At 42.5% G+C, this 23833-nt stretch overlaps 1 protein-coding gene across 10 annotated transcripts in view; it reads right to left on the minus strand.

Moving 5' to 3' along the window:
• Positions 1-23833, minus strand: part of Dys (Dystrophin) — a 532460-nt gene that overhangs the window by 377727 nt on the left and 130900 nt on the right. For 9 of the 10 annotated variants that reach the window (XM_075696880.1, XM_075696878.1, XM_075696876.1 and 6 more), the window contains 8 exons: positions 10130-10191; positions 9917-10009; positions 7158-7235; positions 6751-6843; positions 5653-5744; positions 4584-4664; positions 4329-4444; positions 4008-4147 (listed from right to left, as the gene is read on the minus strand). In XM_075696880.1, coding sequence (XP_075552995.1) covers positions 4008-4147; positions 4329-4444; positions 4584-4664; positions 5653-5744; positions 6751-6843; positions 7158-7235; positions 9917-10009; positions 10130-10191 — 755 coding nt within the window. Of the gene's footprint in view, positions 1-4007; positions 4148-4328; positions 4445-4583; positions 4665-5652; positions 5745-6750; positions 6844-7157; positions 7236-9916; positions 10010-10129; positions 10192-17586; positions 17727-23833 lie in introns of those variants that run through there. The other variant, XM_075696884.1, reaches the window with a different exon arrangement.

Below are 23833 nucleotides of genomic sequence, written 5' to 3' on the forward strand. Positions count from 1 at the left end.
ACCACCACTGTGCTCCCATTCCTTCTTCAATGCCTTGCACTGCAAAGGCTATGGCGTAGTGGGGCGTGCCGACAAGGCTGCGCCTTCTAAATGTCACCATGGCATGCAGTTGAAATTTCATTTTGGATGTTGATGTAGACACCACGACCTCCGCCTTTGGTGCCTACGACGCACTAAACATAATCCAAATGCGGTTGCCCTCAGCGAGCCACACTGCTCTAGCCGGTGTAATCGTGGCGACATTCTGCGGCGGTCACTTCATTTACACCATGCAGCCGACCGCTACTTGATGTCAGCTATCGGCCAATAGCAGCAGTGCAAGGGAATGACGAAATAGTGCGCCTAGAAGAGAGTGAGGACAGGGCCTTCTGTTGAAAAGAGCATGTTTGAGAGAAAGGTTACTTCGCGATCCGCTTGCGAGATCCACGCACCGCGTACAACAGCAAAACTTGGCTGAGGTGTTCACAGCAGCGTTTGCAACCCGCGGACTATGTTATTGCACCAAGCCCGAGGGGTGGTTCAGGGCCCCTTTAAGTTTAAGTAGGCATAACGCCAGGCACAAGGCTGAAAGTGCTCAATTCATCACTGTAGCAGATTACCCACCACTCCGCTTAATTGCGTGTTCGTGTTTGATTTTGATAGCAAAAAGAAATTAACTTTCCACATGGTGTTTCATGTGAGCCAAGAACACCAAGAAAAGTCACTGAAGAAAACTGCAGTGCAGCTGATATAATTGCCTCATGCTCCACCTTTGCAGCAAAGTGGCATTAACTATGACATCAAAGTGCAGGCAGAAACCGAGCACATGTTCTGCGACTGTAGCAATATCAATGCAATCTTTTCTCAAGCATATCAGCAGCATAGAAAGAAGTTCAAGTCAAAAGCTGCTCTGCTTTCTTTGTCAATATGTTCCTTTTGTCAACATTTTTTTTTCTCTCAAAATTCTTTCTTTTGCAATGTGTGAGCTCGTACAGTGATTTTGTGATCTTATAAGGCTTCTGTGCCCCATGAATTTGCTTCCGCATGCTGGGAGGACCTTCAACAATGAGCCTAATCTCTTTTTAGTCACAACACACAGGTCTTGAAATTAAATCATAAATACATGCTGGCCATGCTTCAGATGCCGTGAGGAGTACCTAAGGTTATCACAAGTGCGTAAAAATCAAAAGGGCCACTAAAAATTGGAGAATGCTTAAGCTTCACCTTCAACAGTGGAAAGAGATTGCATTCAAAAATCCCTGACTGCTTCTCAAGCTTCCCGGCAACTGCAGCTTATGCAACTGTAATGTTTACCAGGAAACACTGGCGGTGAACGCTATGCACGAAGGCGAGCTTGCTGGTAGATATGCGGCCTCTTGCATGGGCTGATCGCGGAGGTAAGAGCACAGCCGTACCAAAAAAGTTACATAATTTTTATGTTTCTGTAATTGTTTTGCACTTGTAATATTTAAGTCTCAGAAGATTTAACATAAAAGGCATGTGCTGTCGGTGTTTTGCTTCATGACATTTGTTTGTGGGCTGTCATACTCAAAATTTCGATGAATAACTTTGCCAAGAATGTAAGACAAGGTATGAGCAATTTTAGAGATAGAATGCTGTGGCAATATAACCCGCATATACCGCATGTCATATAGTAAGACTTGGCATATAAATATAGTACCTAAGTATATACGGGAATTTTCACTCATGGGGAGGCCGGCGCCAATCGCCGACACTGGATTTTCTGCGACACAACGCCCTTAACACTATCATGTTAATTTGTTAAAGCAGACTTCGTAGAGCTACAACCTGTGCTACTGCTGTGTATATTCTGCTGTGTGTGAGGTGCGTACGTATATGATGTGTATATTTTGTGCACCCACAAAAAGTGCCAACCAGCATATTAATGCAATATATTTTCTCTTGAAAGCCAAACAATCTGGTTGTATGATTACAATTTTGATGACTTACACAAATAACTGTTTAGTGTGTGGTGCCTTGCATAAATCACACATGCTGGATTGGCTATAATCAGTGACATGCCTGCTTTTATGGTTCATGGACAGTGGTTGTCAAACACTGATAAAGTGTATTTAGAGTACCTGTTTCCCTCTACAAAATCATTTAGCAGGGCAAACTAAAGAAACAAAAAAAAACAAATACTGTGTCTCACAAGCAACAATAATGTAGAACCAAAATTATGAGTTGCATAAGTAGCACTGAACTGTGTGAGGCAACTCTATTTCCGTAACACTATCAATACAAATATCGAACATCTTACTTAGCTAGCATACAGTTTACACACCTGATGCCACACAAAAATGAAATGCTAAATGCATGACTATAGGCATTTTGTTTTAACTATGTATATAGGCACACACACAATGTAATGTAACTGCATTTCTTCAGGCAGAATAAGCTTAATTAGGTTTATGCTGTCTGTGGCTGTGTGTTCGAAAATTTACAGAGCAATGTTCATCCAGGGACAACAACACATATTCACTCGCCACAAGGTGAAATGCCAATGAAGAACTGCTTCAGGATGAATTAGTGTTCATGTTTCAGGGTGTACTCTATTATCAATGCAAATATTAATGTATTACATTTGAAGTTAATCACAACTTGTACTCTGTAATTGTATCTCTATGCAGTGGAAATCATATTACACATAAAATAACAAACAGTGAATTCAGTTGTTTATTGTCAATATTGAGCTGTGTTTAGTGAGTTTTTGGAAATTTCTTTTTATATGCAAAATCAAATTAGAATAGCAAACAAATTTTGCAAATACAGTCCCCCAATGACACGTACGAAACTGCAGCCCTCTTAGTATATGTTACTTCCTGCACAAATCAAAGCCAAACGTTTCTACTGAACATTTAGCACAGTCATCAATGTCATATGGGGGTTACTATGACCAAAAGAACTAGAGCTCTGAAAATATGAGTTGCCACAGAAAATAAGAATGCTGCAGTGCTTCATATCAGACAGCGTACCTTTGAATCTGCCATCCTCAGTATAATCTCAGTAGCAGATCAGATATAGCAGCTCTTTTTCAAAATAAAGACATGCACACCTACTATAGCACCACAATTCCACAAGGTTTCCCTACCAGGATGGACAGCACAAGGTGTCACTTCCCAGTCTGGTTCAAAGGCAGACTGCTCGCAAAAGAAAAAGTATGCCAGCCATGCAAGACAACGACACAACTGCATGCTTATCTCGCGTTCCTTCTTTATCAGCAGAAAGAGTGTGACCCTCGCTGATGGCCCTCAAGCACCTGGGCACTCGAAGGAGCCGGTGAGAGAGCCAAGCCATAAGTGCATACCAGTTTGTGGTGTGAGGCTTTACAAGACAAACGCATGCCATTTTAGTGATGTGCTGATCAACTTTTAGAATCTGCCAAGCCAATGTGTAAACAGTGCTTATGACTGGATTTCTTGCAATTCTCCAATTCTGGGTTTGTGTTTTCACTGACTAATGATTGCACACAACAGCTACCTGGAATTAGATCTCCATGTGTTGCAAACATGATTATAAATTTATATTCATGATAAGTGTACTATCATTACTGGACCTAAAAAACGTACAAGGTTCAGAAAAATGTGCTCAATAATGGATTATGCTTCCTACCTACTCAAGCAAAGACATTGCTCTATCTCTCTCTCTCTCTCTCTGTCTCTCTCTCTCTCTCTCTCTCTCTCTCTGTGCGTGTGTGCATGTATGTGTATATACATGCATTTGTGTGTATGTGTATTAGAGCTGTGACATGTGAATAAACAAAGTAGTGAACTTGACTTAATTTTAACCAATGCACTGAGATTAGACAGATCAAAGCAACAAAAAAGACCCAGATGTGCCACTGTTACAAGACAGCACGTAGCTTCCACTAAAAACTGAAATACACATTTCAAGCAACTCAACCAAGAGAGGAACATAAGCTACTTAAAATGAAAAAGCATCCAGAGTGCCTTGCAGCCTCTTTGCAAAGTCTCTAAACACCAAAGAATTTTTAAAAAAAAGCTCACCTGATGAAATGAAGTTTCACTATCTGAGTACTCTGATGAACTGCCCTTTCGCAAAGGCATGTTTTGCTGGTGAAGCACTTGAAAAAAGCACATGACATACATCATGACAGACTTTTTGTCAGGATGAAGTGTGTTCACATCTAGAAAAAGAAAAAGGAACAGAAAAGATGTGAAGTAAAATTATAAGTGTCATAGAGGACAATGCTACTCATGCGACACATTTCAAGTGACTCCTAAAATTAATCACAGCAATGCTCGATTTCAGGCATGCGACACTGGAAGAAAAGCAAAAGTATTGACACACTGTGAGAATGCCATTACCTTCAGGATCTAAAAGCCGCTCGATGCCTAACTGTTTCTCTGCAAATTGAAATGCATGTTCCAGCCGGGAGTTCGGGTCTTTGTTCAACAGGCTCTTGTACTCAAATAAGTCAGGCCTAGATGAGAAAAGAAAAAAAACATGCAGTAAACACAGATTATCACAGTGCATTAGCCCTTACACTCTCATCACAAGGAAAACTTTAAATTCAAAGAGCTACAAAGATACATGACATGAGCTAAGTTGATGCAACTTACCTGAATTTATGTATAATAGCATTGAATGCAAGGCCATCAATCCAACTTGTCGTAAAATTTCTGATGTCCACTCCAATGTACCTATGAGAATACACAGGTTACATTACTAATACAGAGAACTTTGAAACATAACATGGCTACCAAGGCTACATAAATTGGATGGTATACCTACAGTCTCAAATTGTGACAAATTGCTAGGGGCATGGTTACATGACACACAATAACTCTCCAGAAATGTCTCTCTTAAGTGCAATTCGTATATTAATATGAACTATTACTTCAGTGCAGTCATTTTCTTTGAGACAACAAAAATATATCAAGAAATCTGGGGGGTACCAGAGCCATTCTACCAAATCTCAGTACAGAAGCTTGTTAACCAAGGTAATCCAGGAGAATTAAGCACAAGGTGTAAGGTAAACAGTAGAAGAAACCATCTAAGCATTCCATAATAAATATAGGCAGCATGCAGGTATTTAAATCTAGTTTTGATCTACAGTCCCTTGGTCATACAATTTCACTCGGTGAAGCAGAAGTAGTTGGACTGGTCAAGTTACAACAAAAAGTGTCGAAACCTAAACACCCTTCTTTTACCGCGCTATTGTCTAGTGCAGAAACTTTTATTCTGTTGAAGATTGTGTGCGTAGCAACTTCACTCTGGTAGGCACACTGAATGTGTAATAACTGAGTAAACTTATTATAAGCTTAGGAGTTGCAAACGTACACCCCTGTGAAGCAAGAACGCCAGCTTAGAATTTTTAATACTCACACCTCCTAGATAGCTAGTCTGCATATTTATTTAAGTAGAGCATTCAGTTACAAGACTGTAGCAACTGAGAATGCAAGCATATTTTTAATTTTGAAGGCCATGTAACAAATAATTTGTCACTGCCATTGATAGCCAGGCCATCGACACACTTATAGCAATGCAACTGAGCTATCTGCATTTGCTGCTGCGCCCAGTCACAAAAAATTGCCAAACGGTAGTTCTCGCAATGGTCAGAGTAAGGATGTGAGCTCAAATTACGCTGAATATGCGAAAGTTCAAAACAAAAGCTGCATAGTTACAGACCCTTTGGTGACATCTCTGCACCAGGCAAGAAGCGTCTTCTCCAAGTTTGTTTGGTGGATGTCACTGGAAGCCCTTTTTAAGACACCATGTACCTGGTGTGAACAATGACATAAAAGGTAAAATACAGTGTGTAATTACTGGTCTAGCTATGCAATGATGTGCATGATACAAATAGAAAATTATGCCCAGATTACACAAACAACTAATTATCTTGATCGTGAGACAGCTATATTCTGTTTCATATGTACCAAGCAAAGCTACGAAGGCTATAGAGATTTCTCACACTGGTCTCATTCACAACAAAAAAGAAAGTGTTCAATATGAGAAAGAAAGAAAAATATATAGGTATTCCTCATGTAATTTAATGTAACTTTAAATCTCATACTTTTATGCTGCGAAGTGTCGTACTTATTGCATGGAAGGTGTCGCAGATCTCAACCTATTTATTGCCAAGGGAGCATAGTGACACATTTCTGTGACCAGTGGCTCTGGCACACTGCTACCGCTCGCGACCAAAATATAGTAAGTGGCCCACTGGAAACATGAAGGTGCACAAATAATATGTAATTTGAAGTAACCTAATGTCCACAAGTTGTGGTTTATGAAGAAGTTATTTTATAGAAAGTGTCACAGATAAAAAACAATTGCGCCGCAGAAGACATGGAACAGGACTTCTGTGAACACGCAACTTGTGTAGCTTCCACACCATTGCCTGCTAAGTATGAAAAACACAGTATAGTAAACTTATTAATACTTGTTGCTAGGCTATTTGGTTAATACGTATTAAAGTGCGATAAAACACGGAACAAACTGGAGTGAGGCTCAGACAGGCAAGTTGTTCTTCTCCTGATCTTACTTTAATATGTTTCATGTCCTACTGCACCATAATATGTAGGCAGTATTGTAAACTAGCATTTATGTGACAATTCATCAACAGTAACTTCATAATACTTAGAAGTGTGCATGGAGAGTTTAAAAAATTTTGAGAGGATTTTGTACAATTTAAAGTAAACCTCTAATAGTCACATCAGTGGCGCAAATGTGTCACTATGCAGTGGGATAACATAGATCAGAAACGTGACCAGATTGCTCACATACCTGCCAGTGAAGAATAATGCTCCAAATAAGGCCTAAGGTGAGCTTTGGGTTGCCGTCGACAATATCATTTGTGCTGATATTGACAAGCTTTACCTGCAAGATGGGCACAAGTCTTAAAAGCAGCACTGCAAAGTAGAAGCACTGAAACAATATCAACAGATCCTTGTGAAATGCACAAAAAATAATTTCCAAGGGCATCTCCTGGTTCTGTCTATGATGCATGCATGCAAGGACACCCCCTACTCCATGAGTGCACATGACGAATGGAAGCCTCAGCTTTCTCATCAGTTGCGGTTAAAGGAAGGCACAAGTTCCGAAAAACACAGCTGCCTTCAAAGATGGTCTGGTCCAATAACTGCAAAGTAAAGCTCATGCAAAACACAGTGTTAGAAAAATAACAAACTCACATTGTTAGATTCTAGCACTTGGAGTGCTCTGCTAACATTGTTGATATGATGAACTCTCAAATTTCCTCTTTCTCGTTTCTGTTAGGAGAAAAAAAAAATCAGTTAAGAACATTATGCAACATAAAGCACACCTGGAAAACCTCAGTGTATAAGAAACAGTACATGCAGAACAGTTAATGTACCATAGCCACACAATTAAGACAGTTTCTGAAGAACTCTTTTTTTCTTGCTGATTTTATGCCAGTGTGCTATAATTCTTTATTTAAATATGTGAGAATCACAACTAAAAATGTATATGTTAAAAGTACACTTAAAAATATGACACTGAATAATGTTTTAATAACTGCATCATACATTATCCCAAAAACTTCTCTTTTCACCTCTCAAAACGATTGTCACGCAGGTCTTGTTTAATTGATTCAGCTCTATTCATTTCAGTGTGGATATAAATTACCTATAATTTACCTATAAATTATTTTTCTTGGAGTCATTGCACTTTTTGTTAAATAGTTCCTTATGCAGCCTCATTCTTCACCCTGAAAATGTAACAGGAAGCTCACTTTCGTTGTGATCATCCTGCTAGAGATAGGCTTTAACCTATGCTCAGCATCTTTGCTGTGCAATGGCTGAGCTAAATGTGAGAAGCAAATTCACTTGCTCTTCTGTGTTCTGGGCAGGAAAAGAATAGCTGTAAGGACAATAGTTGACACCAGCCACCACAGCAACCAGATAAGTTAGGGCCAACAATATCAAAGAAAGCATGCGTAAGTGATAGACAAAAAAAGTTGACAGTCCCTTTAGCACACACTAAAGAGGATGAAGACAAAAGCCTGCCCGCTCACTAGACATTCATTATATTACTTGATATTTTCATTCTAATGCTTTGTTATATCCTATTACTTGTTTTCTCCCACCAACGGTAGTGGGTTCAACTCTTAACATTCCCGATGTCAATTAGAATCCAACTCTGAGATATGGCCGGTTCACCCATATCTCCATGTTGGGTTGTGGGTTCAATTGCCTTAATCAACTTCGCCTTAATTAACACCAAACATAATGGGCTCGATTCCCACGAAAGGTTGTGAGTTCGACTCTCAACCTTCATGATCTCAATTGAAATACAAGTTAGAGATCTCGCCGGTTCACCCATATCTACATGTGGGTTCGACTCCCACCAAAGGTTGTGGGTTTGAGTGCCTTAACCCGCCGTGGTTGCTCAGTGGCTATGGTGTTGGGCTGCTGAGCACGAGGTCGCGAGATCAAATCCTGGCCACGGCGGCCGCATTTCGATGGGGGCGAAATGCGAAAACACCCGTGTACTTAGATTTAGGTTCACGTTAAAGAACCCGAGGTGGTCAAAATTTCCGGAGTCCTCCACTACGGTGTGCCTCATAATCAGAAAGTGGTTTTGGCACATTAAACCCCATCATTCTTTTTGTGAGTGCCTTAATTAACTCTGTCCTGATTAATTGAGCCTTGATTCACTTCACCTTAATTTACCATTTCTTAGATAACTGTGTCTTAATTAACTTTACCTTAATTAACACTAAAGGTAGCGGGTTCAACTCTCGACCTTTACGATGTCAATTGGAATCCAACTTGGAGATATGACCAGTTCACCCATATCTTTACGTGGGTTCGACTACCTCCAAAGGTCAAGGGTTCAACTCCCACCAAAAGTTATGAATATGAGTACCATAATTAGCTATATCTTAATTAACTGTGCCTTAATTCACTTTGCCATAATCAACACCAAAGGTTGTAGGTTCGACTTCCAACTAAAGTCGAGTCTACACCCCCCATTTTGGTGGCATTAAATTTTGGTGCTATGACGCCGGATGGACAAATTTTTGTTCCATGAGCTGTCTAAGGCTTTCACCTTAATAATGAAAACTTATATGGACTGTTACAAAATATGGTCCCTAATCATCTTTCCAGCCACTGAATACAAGTCTGAGTTTGGTGAAAGGAAAGCACTGTCATAAAGAAGAGATTACCGCGGAGCTACAAGGAAAACCATATGCATTTTCTTTATAGTTTCACACTAATATCAGTTCGACTACAATTTTTCCTTTTCATCAAACTTCCTCCACCTTGTGCATTTCTGCAGAATTGATCTGTCTTTTTTAAAAGGCCCCTCACCAGGTTTGGGCATTGCAAAAAACAAGCACGGCGAGTCCACCACATAGTGGCAATCATGTCTATAAAGTATGAAACAGCTGCATGGGTGAATATAGCTGTAATTTGAAACAGAAGCCTCCGCACTTTCTCTCAAGGGCACCCCACTTCCAGTCAAAGTCAACATCACATGCACATATGCCTCTATGCAAGACACACTGCCAGCAATGTCACCAAGTATGGCACATGACGTCGGTAAATCGTACAATATAAAATGCGCCATACCGCCACTGGGAGTGCATCGTGCAGGGAATAGGGGAAGTGAAGAAAAAGAAGAGGTTGGTCGTGTGATGTAAATGTGGCACAATCTCTCTCTTCCAGTATGGGAAAAGGCAGGGAAGAAATGTCACTTGCAACAATAGTCGAGGCATGAGGAGAGACCACATTTGCAGCGTAGCTTGCCTCCTGACAGCATGGCAACATGACATTTCAATTTCTCTTATCTCCTCTAATAATTAAGCAATCCTTAAAATTCTTGCAGTAACACACTTCTTAAATGGTACCCTACAACTTCCAGTGTATGATCAAAATTTACAATGGGGCCTGGTGAGGGGCTCTTTGAATCTGAGTTAGCAACTCACCAGTTGCTGGCCACAGAGGATTTCAAGCAGCGTCAGAAGCCGTGTTCCATCCCGAAAGTCTTGAAATAGGTCGTTGACAAGAGGCTGCTCGGCCTGCGAACAGGTGGAGGCAATGGAAGGATGATAAACGGAGGCAAACATTTTGCTTTATTTTGCCTCCACATCCAAGCATTGTCCTTATTTATTGTGCTTTTATTCACAAAAGTGACATACCTTGGCAAGTTGTGAATTGATCCACTTCGTAAAAGTTTTTCTCTGCACATCCTCTCGTTCGTCTGCGTGAAGGAACAAAGCAGACAAAAATAAGGAAGCACTCCCATTTCATAAGTAATGCTAGAACTATGTGAGACATCAATGCTCTGCTGACACCTTTATCAACTCAGGCATGAATTCCCCAATGAACAGCGTATATTAAAATCAACCTGCACTGCAAGTACACTCGCAAGATGTTTTGTCACTAAACACTAAAGTATTAAAAAATGGTTGCTGAGCTTGCGTATATACCAAACTTTTAAATGGTACCATCAATGCTAGGTTCTACATAAACAATTCTGCTTGCATTATTGGGCTGTTCTTTTACATGCGGTGTCACTGAGATCAGGCATCGACATACAGAATTAACCCTATCCAGTTCAGTACTGGATACGTTACTCATATCTTCAGAAAAGGAGCATCAGCTCTCATGGTGTCCACTATGGGAGCTGAGAAACAAATTACCTCCAGTTGGACTGGCAGTTTATACATTTGAAATGCAAAGGATAGGTAGTGATAGCATCTTCAAACTTTCAAAATATCTGCCTGTGATGTCACAGTACACAATAACAGCCGAGTATGGCTAGTCGACCCCAAATTAGGAGGCATATAACTGCACTGCATTTGAATGTGATCAAGCTATCAACTTTTACAGGGCCTTGCTAAAGTAAGAGTGATGGAAAATCTCAAAGAACACCATAGAATATAGGATGTTGTGGAACAAGAAATTATTGTCATGGCATTTTAGTTACAATAAAAGTGTTCAATAATGATTTCCTCTGGTGCCTTTGTCATTTCTCCACCAAGCAAACTCCAAGGAACCTGAAGTGGAGCAATTTATTATCCTACGCTCACTTATGAATTGTCACTACTGTTGCCTCTAACGACCACAAGCAGCCTATACCAATCCAGGCATGCAATTGAACAATAAAACAATAAAAACAATGTGATTTTCAGCATTAGTGGCACACCAAGAAAAATAAAGAGTAACAATCGCAATTCATCTAACAAGATTCAGCCTCAACTTTAGGCAAATATTCCTGGCAAGTTGAAAATTTCAATATCACCTCTTCTTTTTTTTTTTTTTCTACTAAAGCAACATTGAGCTTTGCCTTCTAACCGACTCTGCGGACTTCTGTATAGATGGGCCTCATTGTGATCACCTTTGTATTTAAACAGCTACCAACACTGAAGCAGATGTTGTCGTGAGGTCTTTCAGAAGACGCACTGCATAAAAAGCAGCCTCAATGAAATATTATCTGACACCAAAAGCAGCAGGGGTAGCAGATTGAGCAACAACATCGAGGACTCCATGTCAAGTGACACTAACAGTGATTGAAGAGCATAAAAGCAGAACACTTTCTGCATTAAGGACTGTAGCAAAGGAAAGCAGTCAAGCATAATTTATAACATGTTGTGCTACTTAGTTTTGTGTTACTGTGTAATAAGACAAAATGTGTTTGTATATGCCTTGAATGTGTCTTTTCTTTTTTTCAAATTAAAAAAAAAAACTTCTACTATATTAATTGCGGACGTAACATAAAAACGGGCTGTTTAGATTCAAGAAAACAGTAAGATAGTGTCCCCTCTCCCTCTATCATATAGTACAGCAAACTTAAGTGAAGACAATTATCCTCGAGGAATTGTGTAGAACACATATATTGCTCTACGGCTGTATGAGTATGTATGCTCACAAGCCGCTATAAATACAAACCAAAAGCAATAATAACCTTTCATAAAGTGAACCTCCTCCTTTCGAATTGTAAGTGGATCGAGAGTGCTCCATAATAAACTCTAGTGCATGTACCTACAACAGCTCCCGTCACACTTGTCTAGAAGGCGCAAGCAGTGTCGTGTCCGGGTTGAACCGGCGATAGTGGACTGTTAGACCTCGGACTTGCACTGATATCGCATGGTACGAAAGAGCGACTTGTACGCACCGCGGTGTGGCACACAGATGCCCAGGTAGCACACAAAGTCTTGAAAACGTCATATTAAGGGATTCAACGTCTGAAACGGATTTTTGACCAAAATCGACGCATCAAATACGTTCCAAACAAGGTAGCTTAAAAACGAGGGATGAATACGTTTTGATAACGTTGGAAGCCAGGCAGCTTAAAAATGAGGGGTGAATACGTTTTGAAAACGACTCAAGGCGCCACCGCCACGCCACGGCGCGTCAGCCTCTTTAGCGGCTTCTGCAATATTCAACAACCCATCAATGCGATCCAACCTTGCGCAAGGTGGCGATACCGTCGTCAAATCATGTGACCAAGGTGGCCACGTGATTCGTGATGCCGGGCAGCTGGGTGAGCCGGGCATAGTCGCCTAGTCGCGTCGTCATGGCGTCGTCGCGTCACCGCACTCGCATTGCGCTGTGATGTGTTTGCGGCTGTTCTGAATGTGCTGCCGCTGCCCTTTGCTATGTAAGTGTTGCAGTGTTTTGCTGTCAAGAAAACGATATTCTGTGATCAGTTTGGGTTGTGCGATATGTTTGTGTGGTTTTAATTTGGAAATCAGTAGTGTTTTCAATTGTTATGTGACCAAGGCGGCCACGTTATTCGTGAAGTCGGGCATAGTTGCGTTATCGCACTCGCATGGCACTATGGTCTGTTTGCGACTGTTCTGAATGTGCTGCCGCTGCCCTTTGTCATGTAAGTGTTGCAGTGCTTTGCTGTCAAGAAAACGACATTCTGTGATTAGTTTGGGTTGTGCGATCTGTTTGAGCCGGGCATAATAGCGTTATCGCACTTGTATTGCGCTGTGGTATGATAGCGGCTGCTCTGAATGTGCTGCCGCTGCCCTTTGTCATGTAAGTGTTGCAGGGTTTTGCCATCAAGAAAACGACGTTCTGTGATTAGTTTGGGTTGTGCGATCTGTTTGTGTAGTTTAATTTGGAAATCAGTAGTGTTTTCAATTGGAGGGCGCGGAGTGGAGGGCACTAATCAGCTCTTCAAGTTCATTGTCATGTTATGTGAGGCGCCTTTTCACTGACGCTGTAATTAAGGCGTTAAGGGCACTATAAGGACGAAAGTTAGAGGGACGAAATCGTGCCTGTGTGTCCCTAGCGTCGGGATCGGCCGCTATGCGTGATCCTAACAAGAAAGCATTTTGCAGAATGCGAAGAAAGGCGGCAAAATTTCTGTCTGTGCGCACCTTGCCGATCTCCGCAATAGAGCCGTCATCGTGGTATTTTAGTCTCCCATTTAGCAAGAGTGTTGCAGACAAGGGAACTGGTTCAAACAGGCTTTTTTTTTAATTATTCAGTACTATTGCGGTATCCCAAAAGGTGAGGTCAAGTGCTCGCCCTATTTTCTTCCCTTGCGCTACAGCGCACTGACAGAATTTTGCGTGCACCATAGCGTGTTTTTATCGTTTGCGCTTCAGGTTCTCGATTGTGTTTTCGCCCCCTTTACCCACGTGATGGGTATTTTATGGTGTTACCAGGTACCACATGTGTCCATATATTGTGTCCAATATATGAAATGGCCAAATTCGATTTTATTTGACGCCTCAAATGGTAGTAATGTATTGAGTCCCTTGTAGCTTTGTGCTTGTTATCAATTTTACTATTTGGCGAATGGATACAGCATGTACGCTGCATAACTCGCTCGTGGATACTGCATACGGGAGTCGAGTATGCCCTTGGTATAAAATAACTTGTATGCTTTAGGTAGTACGATTGTTTGCAGTTTGGGACATGTGTCGGAATGTACGCTGTGCGCCCTTCGCGCTTTACGGCGGCCTGCCGAGCTTGTGCGGGTGCCATGTGTGCGCATGGAGTTCGCGAAGCGCTCTCGCAGTTTTTTTTATATATATACATGTGTTCTGTTCGCGCGCTTCGCACAACAGCGCATGTCGCAGTTCTTTGTCCTTGTGCAACACATTTTCCTAGCGTACGTCTGTGCATTATTTGATACCGGTTTCACACGGGGCTCTTTTAGCCGATATCCAGTTCGTTACAAATCGAATTTCTCGGTCGTGATTGGCTCCTCTGCGCAAGCTACGAGAGTGAGCCAGTCGCATCGATAATTTCGATCCGGATCGGGCTTGATCGCGATCGAGAGTGGTCGTGTGTCACCGGTTTTACACATGGCTCCCACATAGGGAACACTTTAAGTTCAATGCTACTGAGTGAAGAGCAAGTGCATATATATGCCAGTGGTGGTATGTGGGCAAGTCTTTCTGGTGAAGCCAATACTTGTGCATTCAAAACATTTCAGTTACCAGCGTAGTGCATCAATCTGTCTACTTCGACAAAATGGAGCACCAGTGCAGATATCTGAGCATACCTGTCCAGGGCAGCAAGTGTGTCTACATTGAAACCACTACCAGCATGTGTGGCAGTTATATTTCCAGCAGCGGGACTGCACAATAATCAGTAGGGTGCTCTCAAGCTGTTTATCTATGAAGCTCTGCCTGGACAGTGTGCCAAATATTTTTGGACATGAAAGTGGGGGTGAATTGGTAAACATCAGTGGAACTGTGCCTGGACTTTGTGGCAAATGTTTTTGGATGTGAAAGTGTGAGTGAACTGGCAAAGAATTTGCTCTGGGCTAAATGTGTTAAACATTTTTCTCATTCAGAGTGCTTTTTTTTTTACTTTAGGAGACTGGAGATGTGCGCAAAGTGTGACATGTCAGTGTGCTAATTAATGTATTTGCTGGTTTGCAAATTATTCGTTGCAACTTTGTTTTTGCCAGAGAGGTACAACTTTGCCTCCTGTAAAGGGCTTTTTAGATAAAACACTTACTATTTATTATGACCATTGCTTCCTTTGTTACACAAATGCAGCTTCTAGTGCATTGCAGTTTATTTCCATGTTTATGTAAGTTTCTAATATGAGGCTTGCATATTCATTTCTCACGTTCTGGAGTGGCAAGATGCAGCATTACTGTCTCATCGTTCGCTGTACTACAGTAGTGTTCACTTGTTACACTGAATCTCCCGTTTAAGTATTCTATACTAATTTCACTTTATTGCTTTTTTGTTGTATGGTTATTTTTTCTCGCCATTACTTTCTCTGATATATCCTAAAGGTAATATCTCAAATTTTGCATTGTTCCCATTTTTTTATTTCTGTCACAGGATTGTTTTATGATGGTATGCGGTGGTATTTCTTTTTGTGCTCTCTTCAAGCTTCTAGCTGATTGGTAACATTGCTTGGAGGCAGTTACCATACGATTCATACTCTTGCATTTTTCAGTCTACTTCTTCCATTCGCTCCGATGTCACTTCTGCATAACTCTAGTCTATCTAATAGCACGTGCACTTTACTATGATAAATTAGACACTTTAGTACACTCCAGGTTTTTCGGTTCATTTTTGTATGTGTACTTGGAATTTTGTTTATGTGCTACTGAATGTTCACTTTCGAGTTCATTACGAATCCTTTCTGCGACTTTTGTCATTGTTGATGTACTTTTACTTCTATTTGCATTTCTCACACAGTTTGTTCGAACCTTGCATAACCATTACATTTTAATAAAGTGTTTTTGCTTTGTCACAATGTTCTCATTTCATGCACTCTTGGCATGAAGGGCTTGGTCTGGCCACCTGCCAAGACGTGGCCATTTGTTCTTTGCAGGATGTCATTCCCATTGTAGTTGTAAGCATCGTAGTTTACTAAAGGCGGTATTAAGGATTTATTATTCCTAACAGGCTCATTTTCGTGCGACTTGGTAGAGGATGCGCTGGCCATGCGGGGAACAGTGCTTGGCACTGCGCCATGGCTCTTACAGTCAACACCGACGCTTCTACTCATCTGGGGCGCGATTGCAGATCGTTGTTCGAAACGCCCGATCAGTTTCACCTCACGCGATTGGCCTAGGCCGTGCCAACGGGTGCGGCTGACGACGTCTGCACGGCATAGGCCGGTCGCGTGAGGCGAAACTAAACGCGTGTTTTGAACAACGATGTCTGATCGCGCCCGTCACCCGCGAAAATTAGCTTCAGATGATCGTAAACCTTTCAAGACCGTTTCTAGACCAGCTTTTTGATAACGTCCTAAAAACGTTTAGAAATTGGTTACGAATAGTTTTGGCAAAGGGATTACTTGCGTCTTTCCCAATACTATTTCTAGACCAGCTTTTCGAATACGTCTTGCAGACCTGTTCTAGATCGTCTCAAGAAAGTAATTAAGCCGGACATTAGCAGAGATATACGACGTTTTCCCGCCGAAGTTCTCTCATTCGTGTTTTCTTTAACACGTTTTTATCGTCTTGGATAAACGCTACGAAAACGTTACGTATCTCTTTTGTGCTACCTGGGTGGGCACCTACCAACGCCTGTTGTTGGCACGTACGCGAGTTGTGCGCGTCGACCGCATACCGCACGTTTACACGACCAAAGGTGCCGTTAAGCTCATTACGTTGCACTTTATTTCCGGAATCAAGGCGCGGCTGCCAGAACTAACGCACAACCACCTGTTCCCAAAGCTGTTTCGTGCGTTCCATTTCTACGCTGCCAAGAACGAAATCTCCCACATAAACTACACCGGATCGAAACAAACAGTTATCGCAATGCAAATATACATAGGCCGCGACAGGTGGGACACTATACAAAGAAACCGAAACAGACGCTGGCCAGAAGCCAGATCAGAACAAAAACAATCGCAGGGGGCAGACAGCACGCGATCGCGGCAGCACCACTTCCCGTTCCGAGCAGCCGAAGAAGCCCGGTTTGCTAGTTGGAAATTCGCGCACGCACGCACACAATGGCCCGTTGCGTGGAAAGAGAAACACAGCTGCATTAATTTACACGTCAGACAGCGTACGCATCTGTGCTGGCTCACGCCCATTTCTCAATATTCACTGACGGTTCGGCGATGCGCACGCTTTTCGACGATCGCGTACTTTTCTCGGCACGGGACATCCCGACCCGATTGAAGTAATCTTCAAATGTTCCCGCAAGTTCGCAAAGGCATCGTCAACGAACTCAGATTTGGCTAAATGAAGCCACGCTGCCTGCTTCTCTTTCATTAAAAGCCGCCTAACTTTGTTTTTACTTCCCACAAAGTGGAACCAATAAACTACCGACGCCGCTGTCTCTGGGCTAGACAGCATCAAGGACAGCGGACGGAGCGAGCATCGCAAGCTGCGGAACGCCTGACAGAAACCAGTATCACAAGCGTTATCGTTCAAGTGCAAACTTCACCCCGCCAAACCGACGGGAGAAACAAGAAAAAAAAAACGAAATCCGAAACACCTCCGCGGCGACAATCAGCAGAAAGAAGTCGCGGCGCGCAAGGAAGCCGACCCGGGCCGCTCGGGAGCACCACCATCGCACTACACGGGACAGCGGCCTGCAACTCACGCCGTGTACGCGGCAAAAAAGCTAGGCGGTGTCGGCGGCTCGTTCCGTGAATTCTTTTGTGTCGCGCTCGCTGACAGGCCCGTGAGGCGCGCCGGAGCGCTTACCTGCGACCGGTGAATCCATGTCGTGCACATGTATCCCGGGACTGTGTAGTACCGTGCAAGGCGGCGTGTGGATGGTGTCCGGCGGCTCGCGGAGGTAACACGCGGTTCGCATACACGAACACCCCCTCGTTCGGGCGTCGTCGGCGTCTGACGGAGGAGGAAATGGGAGGGCACGTATCCCTACATGCCTTGCAAAGCCAGCGGGCGCCGACGGCTGCGTGAAGCGCGACGCGCGCCAGCTACGAAACAGCTGACCGCGAGACGCGCGCGCGTCGAGCCGTTTGCACAAGTTGCGGTGACGCTGTTCGCAGTGTTCGTGTTTCGTCCGACTATCCTGTGGAGATTTTGAGGAGTCCTGACGGAAGGAGAGGTGGCTAGCGTGATGCCACGCTTCGCTCCTCCCTGAACCTCGCGCTCCACCGTACCGTCGCAACTCAATCGGAACAGGTGGTTCGAGGAGCAGGAGCACGTACGTGACACGCGGCGACGGGTGAAAGAGCACGGCATATTTCGAAGGGGTAAAACTGCTAGGAAAAAGGCCAGATCGACGCAAACAGCTTGTGTTAGGCGAAAATCATTATAAAAAGAAATATAAACGTGCCCTAAGATCCCGCTTCGCTAAGCTGCAATTGTATACAAACACCGCCCGTGAAAGTAGGAAATATGTACATATATATGAGCGCGTCTTACTTTTTTCTTCTTTCTTGGTAGAACAAATGCTCTGGCTGTACGATTGTGTTCTATGCAACGCAATTCGATTTGCTTCTGTTTCACGTCTAACTGCAGTGCGTGCAAGAACATAGAAAACATTACCACGAGGTCCTTCTATACCTAATATCATATACATTCTTCAAAATCATCGGTAAATGTTGCGTTCTATTTTTGTCCTTGAAATAATAGGCTTCTTTGTCGGACACACGCGTTCGCCATTCATACATCGACTTGTCCTTCGCGGCAATATCGGACAAGTGCCCATTGTCGACGGTTTCAAAGAATCAAAACTCCGCTTCATGTTCCATGGCTCCAAGCTGTACGATCTTGTCGTGGGACCAATACTTTGCGTCGATAAAAAAACAAAACCGACTGCGTTAATTTACATGAAGTTAGCTCATGTGTTAAGTGCTGGGTCCTTATTTTTTACTTTTTATTATTATTATTATTTTGCATACTATATTTGCACTGCGACTCATCGAAAATTTATACTGGCAATCGCGCTACCAGAGAGATGTCTTAATGTGCCTTTTTGGTGGTTATAAGTGTATTGGGTCATTTTCTATTTTTCTGTTCCTTTCTTCTTTTTTCTCTATTTTATGTGCCGCCTGTTGCAATGATGTTCGCTTCAACCCCTCACATCCTCACCCCCCCCCCCCACACACACACTTTTAGCCCTACAAAAAATAAAAATAAAATGCCCAGGACGCTCCCCTTGGAATGTATCTAAAAGAAGAAAGCGATACGTATTTTCACATGACACCTCCTACTGTCAGGTAATCGACTGAGCGCTATTAGAAAAAAATACCGCGGAGTCACCATATCGCTTTTCATTGCTAGCCTTTGGCGTTTATGAATTTCCTGAACATGGCATTTTGCTAAAGCAGCACTAGACATAATCCCACGAAAGAAGGCGGTGTGCTTGTACGCTAAAGCTGTCGCCACACACCTACGGGAATAGCTTTGTTATTTTTAAGAGTTCGTTGTACAGGACCAGATGGTATATATCTCAACCATCCAGTTGAAGATCAAAGCCAAACAAAGCGTCAACAAAGCGAGGTCCGCCATCGTGGCGGACGTCGTCGCCTTGTAAGTGAAAATAAAGCAGCAGCGCAGGAGTTCGTGTCGCTTGCCTAACCACCTTCTCTTCCTTAATTACTACATCCTCACTGCTTACAATACCTATACCCTCGGCTAAATGATGCCGTGAGCGGGAGGTCGCCTTCCTGCATATGGCTACCTAATAGTGTGAAAAAGTCTGCTTCCAGCACTTCGCGTGTCCCTTATGAAAAGACGGAAAGTGGCGGCAAAACAAAAAGTGAGTTGAGGTTATGACAAGAGGAAATGCTGACTTTGGAAAGACGGGGGCATTTGACTTACGAAACTCGTCATGCGTTTCAGTAAATGCCAAATGAAACGAACAAAAAGAAAAGTATGCCTTCAAGAACCGCGCTGTCTGCGCGGAGGAGATCGCGATGTGATCCTGCTAAGCAAACCACATGCGCTCGCGATATTTTTTTTTTTTAATTTATTCATACTGTCAGCACAAGCCAAGACAGGAGTTGCGGTTACATTGCTGTTATCAAACTAGACATAGTAGATGTTTAAACAATGCCATACAAAGCAATCAGGCTAGGAAGGCACAGCATATAAACAAATATGAAGCAACAAACAACTTGAGTTACAAAGAGTGAGTTATAGCACTATATGGGTCAACAAAAAGGTAACGCGCCCAAACAACTGCAACCGACAAACAGCTAAGAATAAAACGTATTCTCAACCGTTTACAAATAATTGGTAACAGCCTTTACAAAAGATTGTAAATCAGTACATTCTACTATATCATGTGGCAAGTTGTTCCAATCGTCTATGCTTCGAACCAGGAACGAATTTTTGAAGGATTCTGTTCTATATTTAAGTGGTTTAATATGTTTTGGATGCTTTGTTCTGGGGTTAGCAGGTCTCTCTAATGTGATGTGTTTTTCTAAGTCTACTTGCGTTGGGCCGTAACCAAAATCAGCTACGTTGTTCGTTTCTCGCCTGAGCTTCTGCGCGCGCGTATTGTTGGTAAGGTAAATAAGGTCAGGTCAGATTAGGAACACCATGGATCTGAGTTGCTATAATCTTCTAGAATTATTCTCTCATTCGGTATGACGGAAGATTAAAACTACAAACTGAGATTCGCGAGTACCATGTCAACAAAAGTAATAAATACAAGTCCGCAAAGATTGCTTTGCGAGTAAAGCGCTCTAGAAGTGCATCATTGCATGTGAACGTTCTATTAGAAGTGAACAGTTTACGTTAGCGAGATCAATTTTTATCGATAACAACTTTACGAATGTGAAACTGGTCAAAGATGCGGATTCTACAAAGATTATGGAAAACTGCGGTAGAGTATACGTGAGTGATGTCCCCATTTTATTATCACATTACTATTATTTTTTTTATATATGTGCTTTATCGGGCGGTTAGAAAACGGAATCTGCGTTCGTTTGCTTTGTGGAGCTAGCTCCTCATTATTATTAGCCTGAGTATCATCGTTTAGTAGTCATATTAATATTGTTATTATTTATTATTGTTATTTTTGCATTACAGAGCATTCGCTATACTCTTATAACAGCGCGCGTTTTAAAGCTGTTCCACGCCCTTTCGAAGCTAAACTTATGTACGGACCGAGTGCGCCCACGTACAGCATATATACACTGCTTATGTTTGAAGACGCCAAAAGTAAACCTATCTCACAAACTATATCCACGAAGTGACCGTTGATTCGAATTCAACGAGATATATCTGCAATGTATGGCGTCTCTCGAATTCAACGAAAGTTTCAACAAACATTCTCGCAAAGGACTATTGTTTTGCGTCCATTATTTAGATGCATCGTTGCAGAACACTTTCTAGGCGCGCTCTGCAATCAATCAATGTGACCGTTTTCTCTTCCCGATTGCCGGCCGCTGAGACTGCGTTGCATTGTTTGCCAGTGAGGTAAGGCAGATGTTGCGATTCTGTTCGCGCGGCAAAGCATTATATCCGCATCACTGTCGGTCCAACTGCGCGTGCCGTTGTGTTCCGCACAAGTGGCACGCACTGCAGAGGGGACCGACCTGGAAACGCACACGACATGTGTTCCGTATGCTTCAGAAGCGAATGGACATAGAAGGCTAAGGTAAAGAGTGTGACAGAATACTCAGTTGTGTGTCAGGTGACGTTTTAAGGCTTGATTTAGAGAAGAAAAGAATAAAACAATAAGCAAACGCCCTGACAAGTCCGTCAGTAAGATTCCAGAAAATGTCTCGCTGCCGACACGACTGCGTCTGTACGTGAAAGCGACATCGGACAGCATGCAGGACACCAGCATGATTATGAGGACCATATTTTGTAAGGATTTGTTTTTTTTTTCTTTTTTTAGTAGTGGTCATTGGCTCGCACGAAGTCAGGTCAATAAGAAATTAAAAGAATTAGTAAAAGAATCCTTACGCACACGCTCGTTTAAAGATAACTCCTGAGCCGTACTTTTCAACGAGAACAAGCAGCGGCAGAGAAGGAGAAAAGATGGAGTCATTCGTGTCCCTTGCAGAAGAGGCAAATAAGAGAGAACATCGCAATATATATGTGCAAATAATAATTTAGAACCGGAGCACAGTAGACTATAGTCTCGTGAACGTGACTTCCACTCGTATATATAGTGTCTGGCAGAATTCGCGACTCCTAGGATCTAGTAAGTGTCCCTAGTTAGGCAAGAACAACAGCAAGGACAACGCACCGGCCACCCCAGCAGTCATCGTTCGAACAGTCTGTTGGTGGCCGTCAGGCGCCTAGCCAGGATTTTATTTCGGGGGGGAGTGGGGGTGCTAAGGTTTCGTTAATTTCTGTTAAATATCCGATTCTTGGTGCATAGTTATACAAATTACCTTGAGCAGGCCCTCGGTCTGCCTGACGGCGTGTACCATCCTGTACTTGTCTGGGGCGGGCGTTCGGAGGATATGCGCCTTTGTTCATTGGCGATGTGCCAAGTATAAAAGGGAGGAGGGCGCTGGCCAGGGAAATTTTTCGGGGAGGGGGCTAGAACCCGGTCAGCGCCCGCACCCCCTCCCCCGTCCCCCAACCTTGGCTACGTTACTGGTGGCCATATATTGTTACGCGAACGAAGGATTAAGAAATGGAGACTAAGGATAATACAGCGCTGCTAAGGATAATACAGCGCTTGCCAGTTCAGCCGACAGCTCGAGAGCCAGGGAGCGTTCGTCGTCTTCGTCGGGGCGCCCGCGTGCATCGTCCACAAGAAACACGCAATATGCATGTATCAATATAGTGTACAGTTGTGCCTTGCAGAAAAGCCAGCTTTACAATTTTTTTTCAGGTATTTACTGCAACTGCTTACTTCTATAGTTGCAGTGATTCCAAGAAGTGTAGATGGCCAGGTCCTTTACAGGTCTGGATTGGCTTCTTTTCCTCCCTGATATTGTTTGCAATAAATTTGAAACCACGGAACATTTTCTGTTCAGAATGCCCTAGATTTTCAGTTCAGAGGAAATGCCGGCCTGAAGCTTGGGCTGGACCCAACGCTCCCGTGCTGCTTTGCCCACAGGGGCGTCGCACTATAGGTTTCGGCAACGGGTGCGTGATGCGCTATTTAATTTTGTCAATTTACAAAAAAAGTGCCACGCTAATTTCTTGTAATTTTTATTCTCATCGTAAGAGTGCAGAACTTGATTCTAACCTTAAAGCTTATCAACACATAGCCAACGTTAGGCAGAAGGCAACTTACGGAATAAGGACACCTTTAAAAGCTCGATATGTATCTAGCCATAAAACACTATACTCTCTTTATACTACTCATTTATCCATTCACATATAAACTATTGCGCTGCATGCTGGGGAAATAAACATGCTGCCCCTTTACAATCATTACAAGTCTTACAAAACCAGGCTGTTAGAATAATTAGTGTTAGTCCTAACCATTTCAATGGCAAACAGTTACTACGTAACTATATCATTCTTACTGCAGATGAACTTATTAACTTTAATCTTGGTACGTTTTTATACCGACAACTAGTAAATCTCACCGCAACAGTCTTGATACCTCCATCTCGTCTAGCGAATGCTAATCTTAGCGATTTGCATTAAACAATAATTTTATTCTTCACAAAGTACGCACAAATTATGGTAAGCAGAGTATCCATTTTCCTTCCCTTTCCTTCTGGAACACACTACCTGCAACTATTAAGTCATGTAAATCATTTGAATTTAAACGAAAACTGAAACACCATATTTTATCGCCCGCAACCACTTAGTTATGTCATTTTTTCCTTTTCTCCCTCCTAATGTACACTTTGTTAATACTTACGCTACTCAAATAAAAGTTCGGTTGGTTATGTCTCACTATCCATTTACTTTCATAATGGTGTTACAGTTACTTCTACGATCTGTAATTAGTCGAATGTAATAATTATCATTATACTTTTTTGCTAGCATGTCTGTAGCTGATTTGTATTAGTACTGCTAAACCTAAACTTGCTATGTTTGCTATTTGTAA

This window comes from Dermacentor variabilis, chromosome 6 (genome assembly GCF_050947875.1).
Source record: "Dermacentor variabilis isolate Ectoservices chromosome 6, ASM5094787v1, whole genome shotgun sequence".
Lineage (NCBI taxonomy): Eukaryota > Metazoa > Arthropoda > Arachnida > Ixodida > Ixodidae > Dermacentor > Dermacentor variabilis.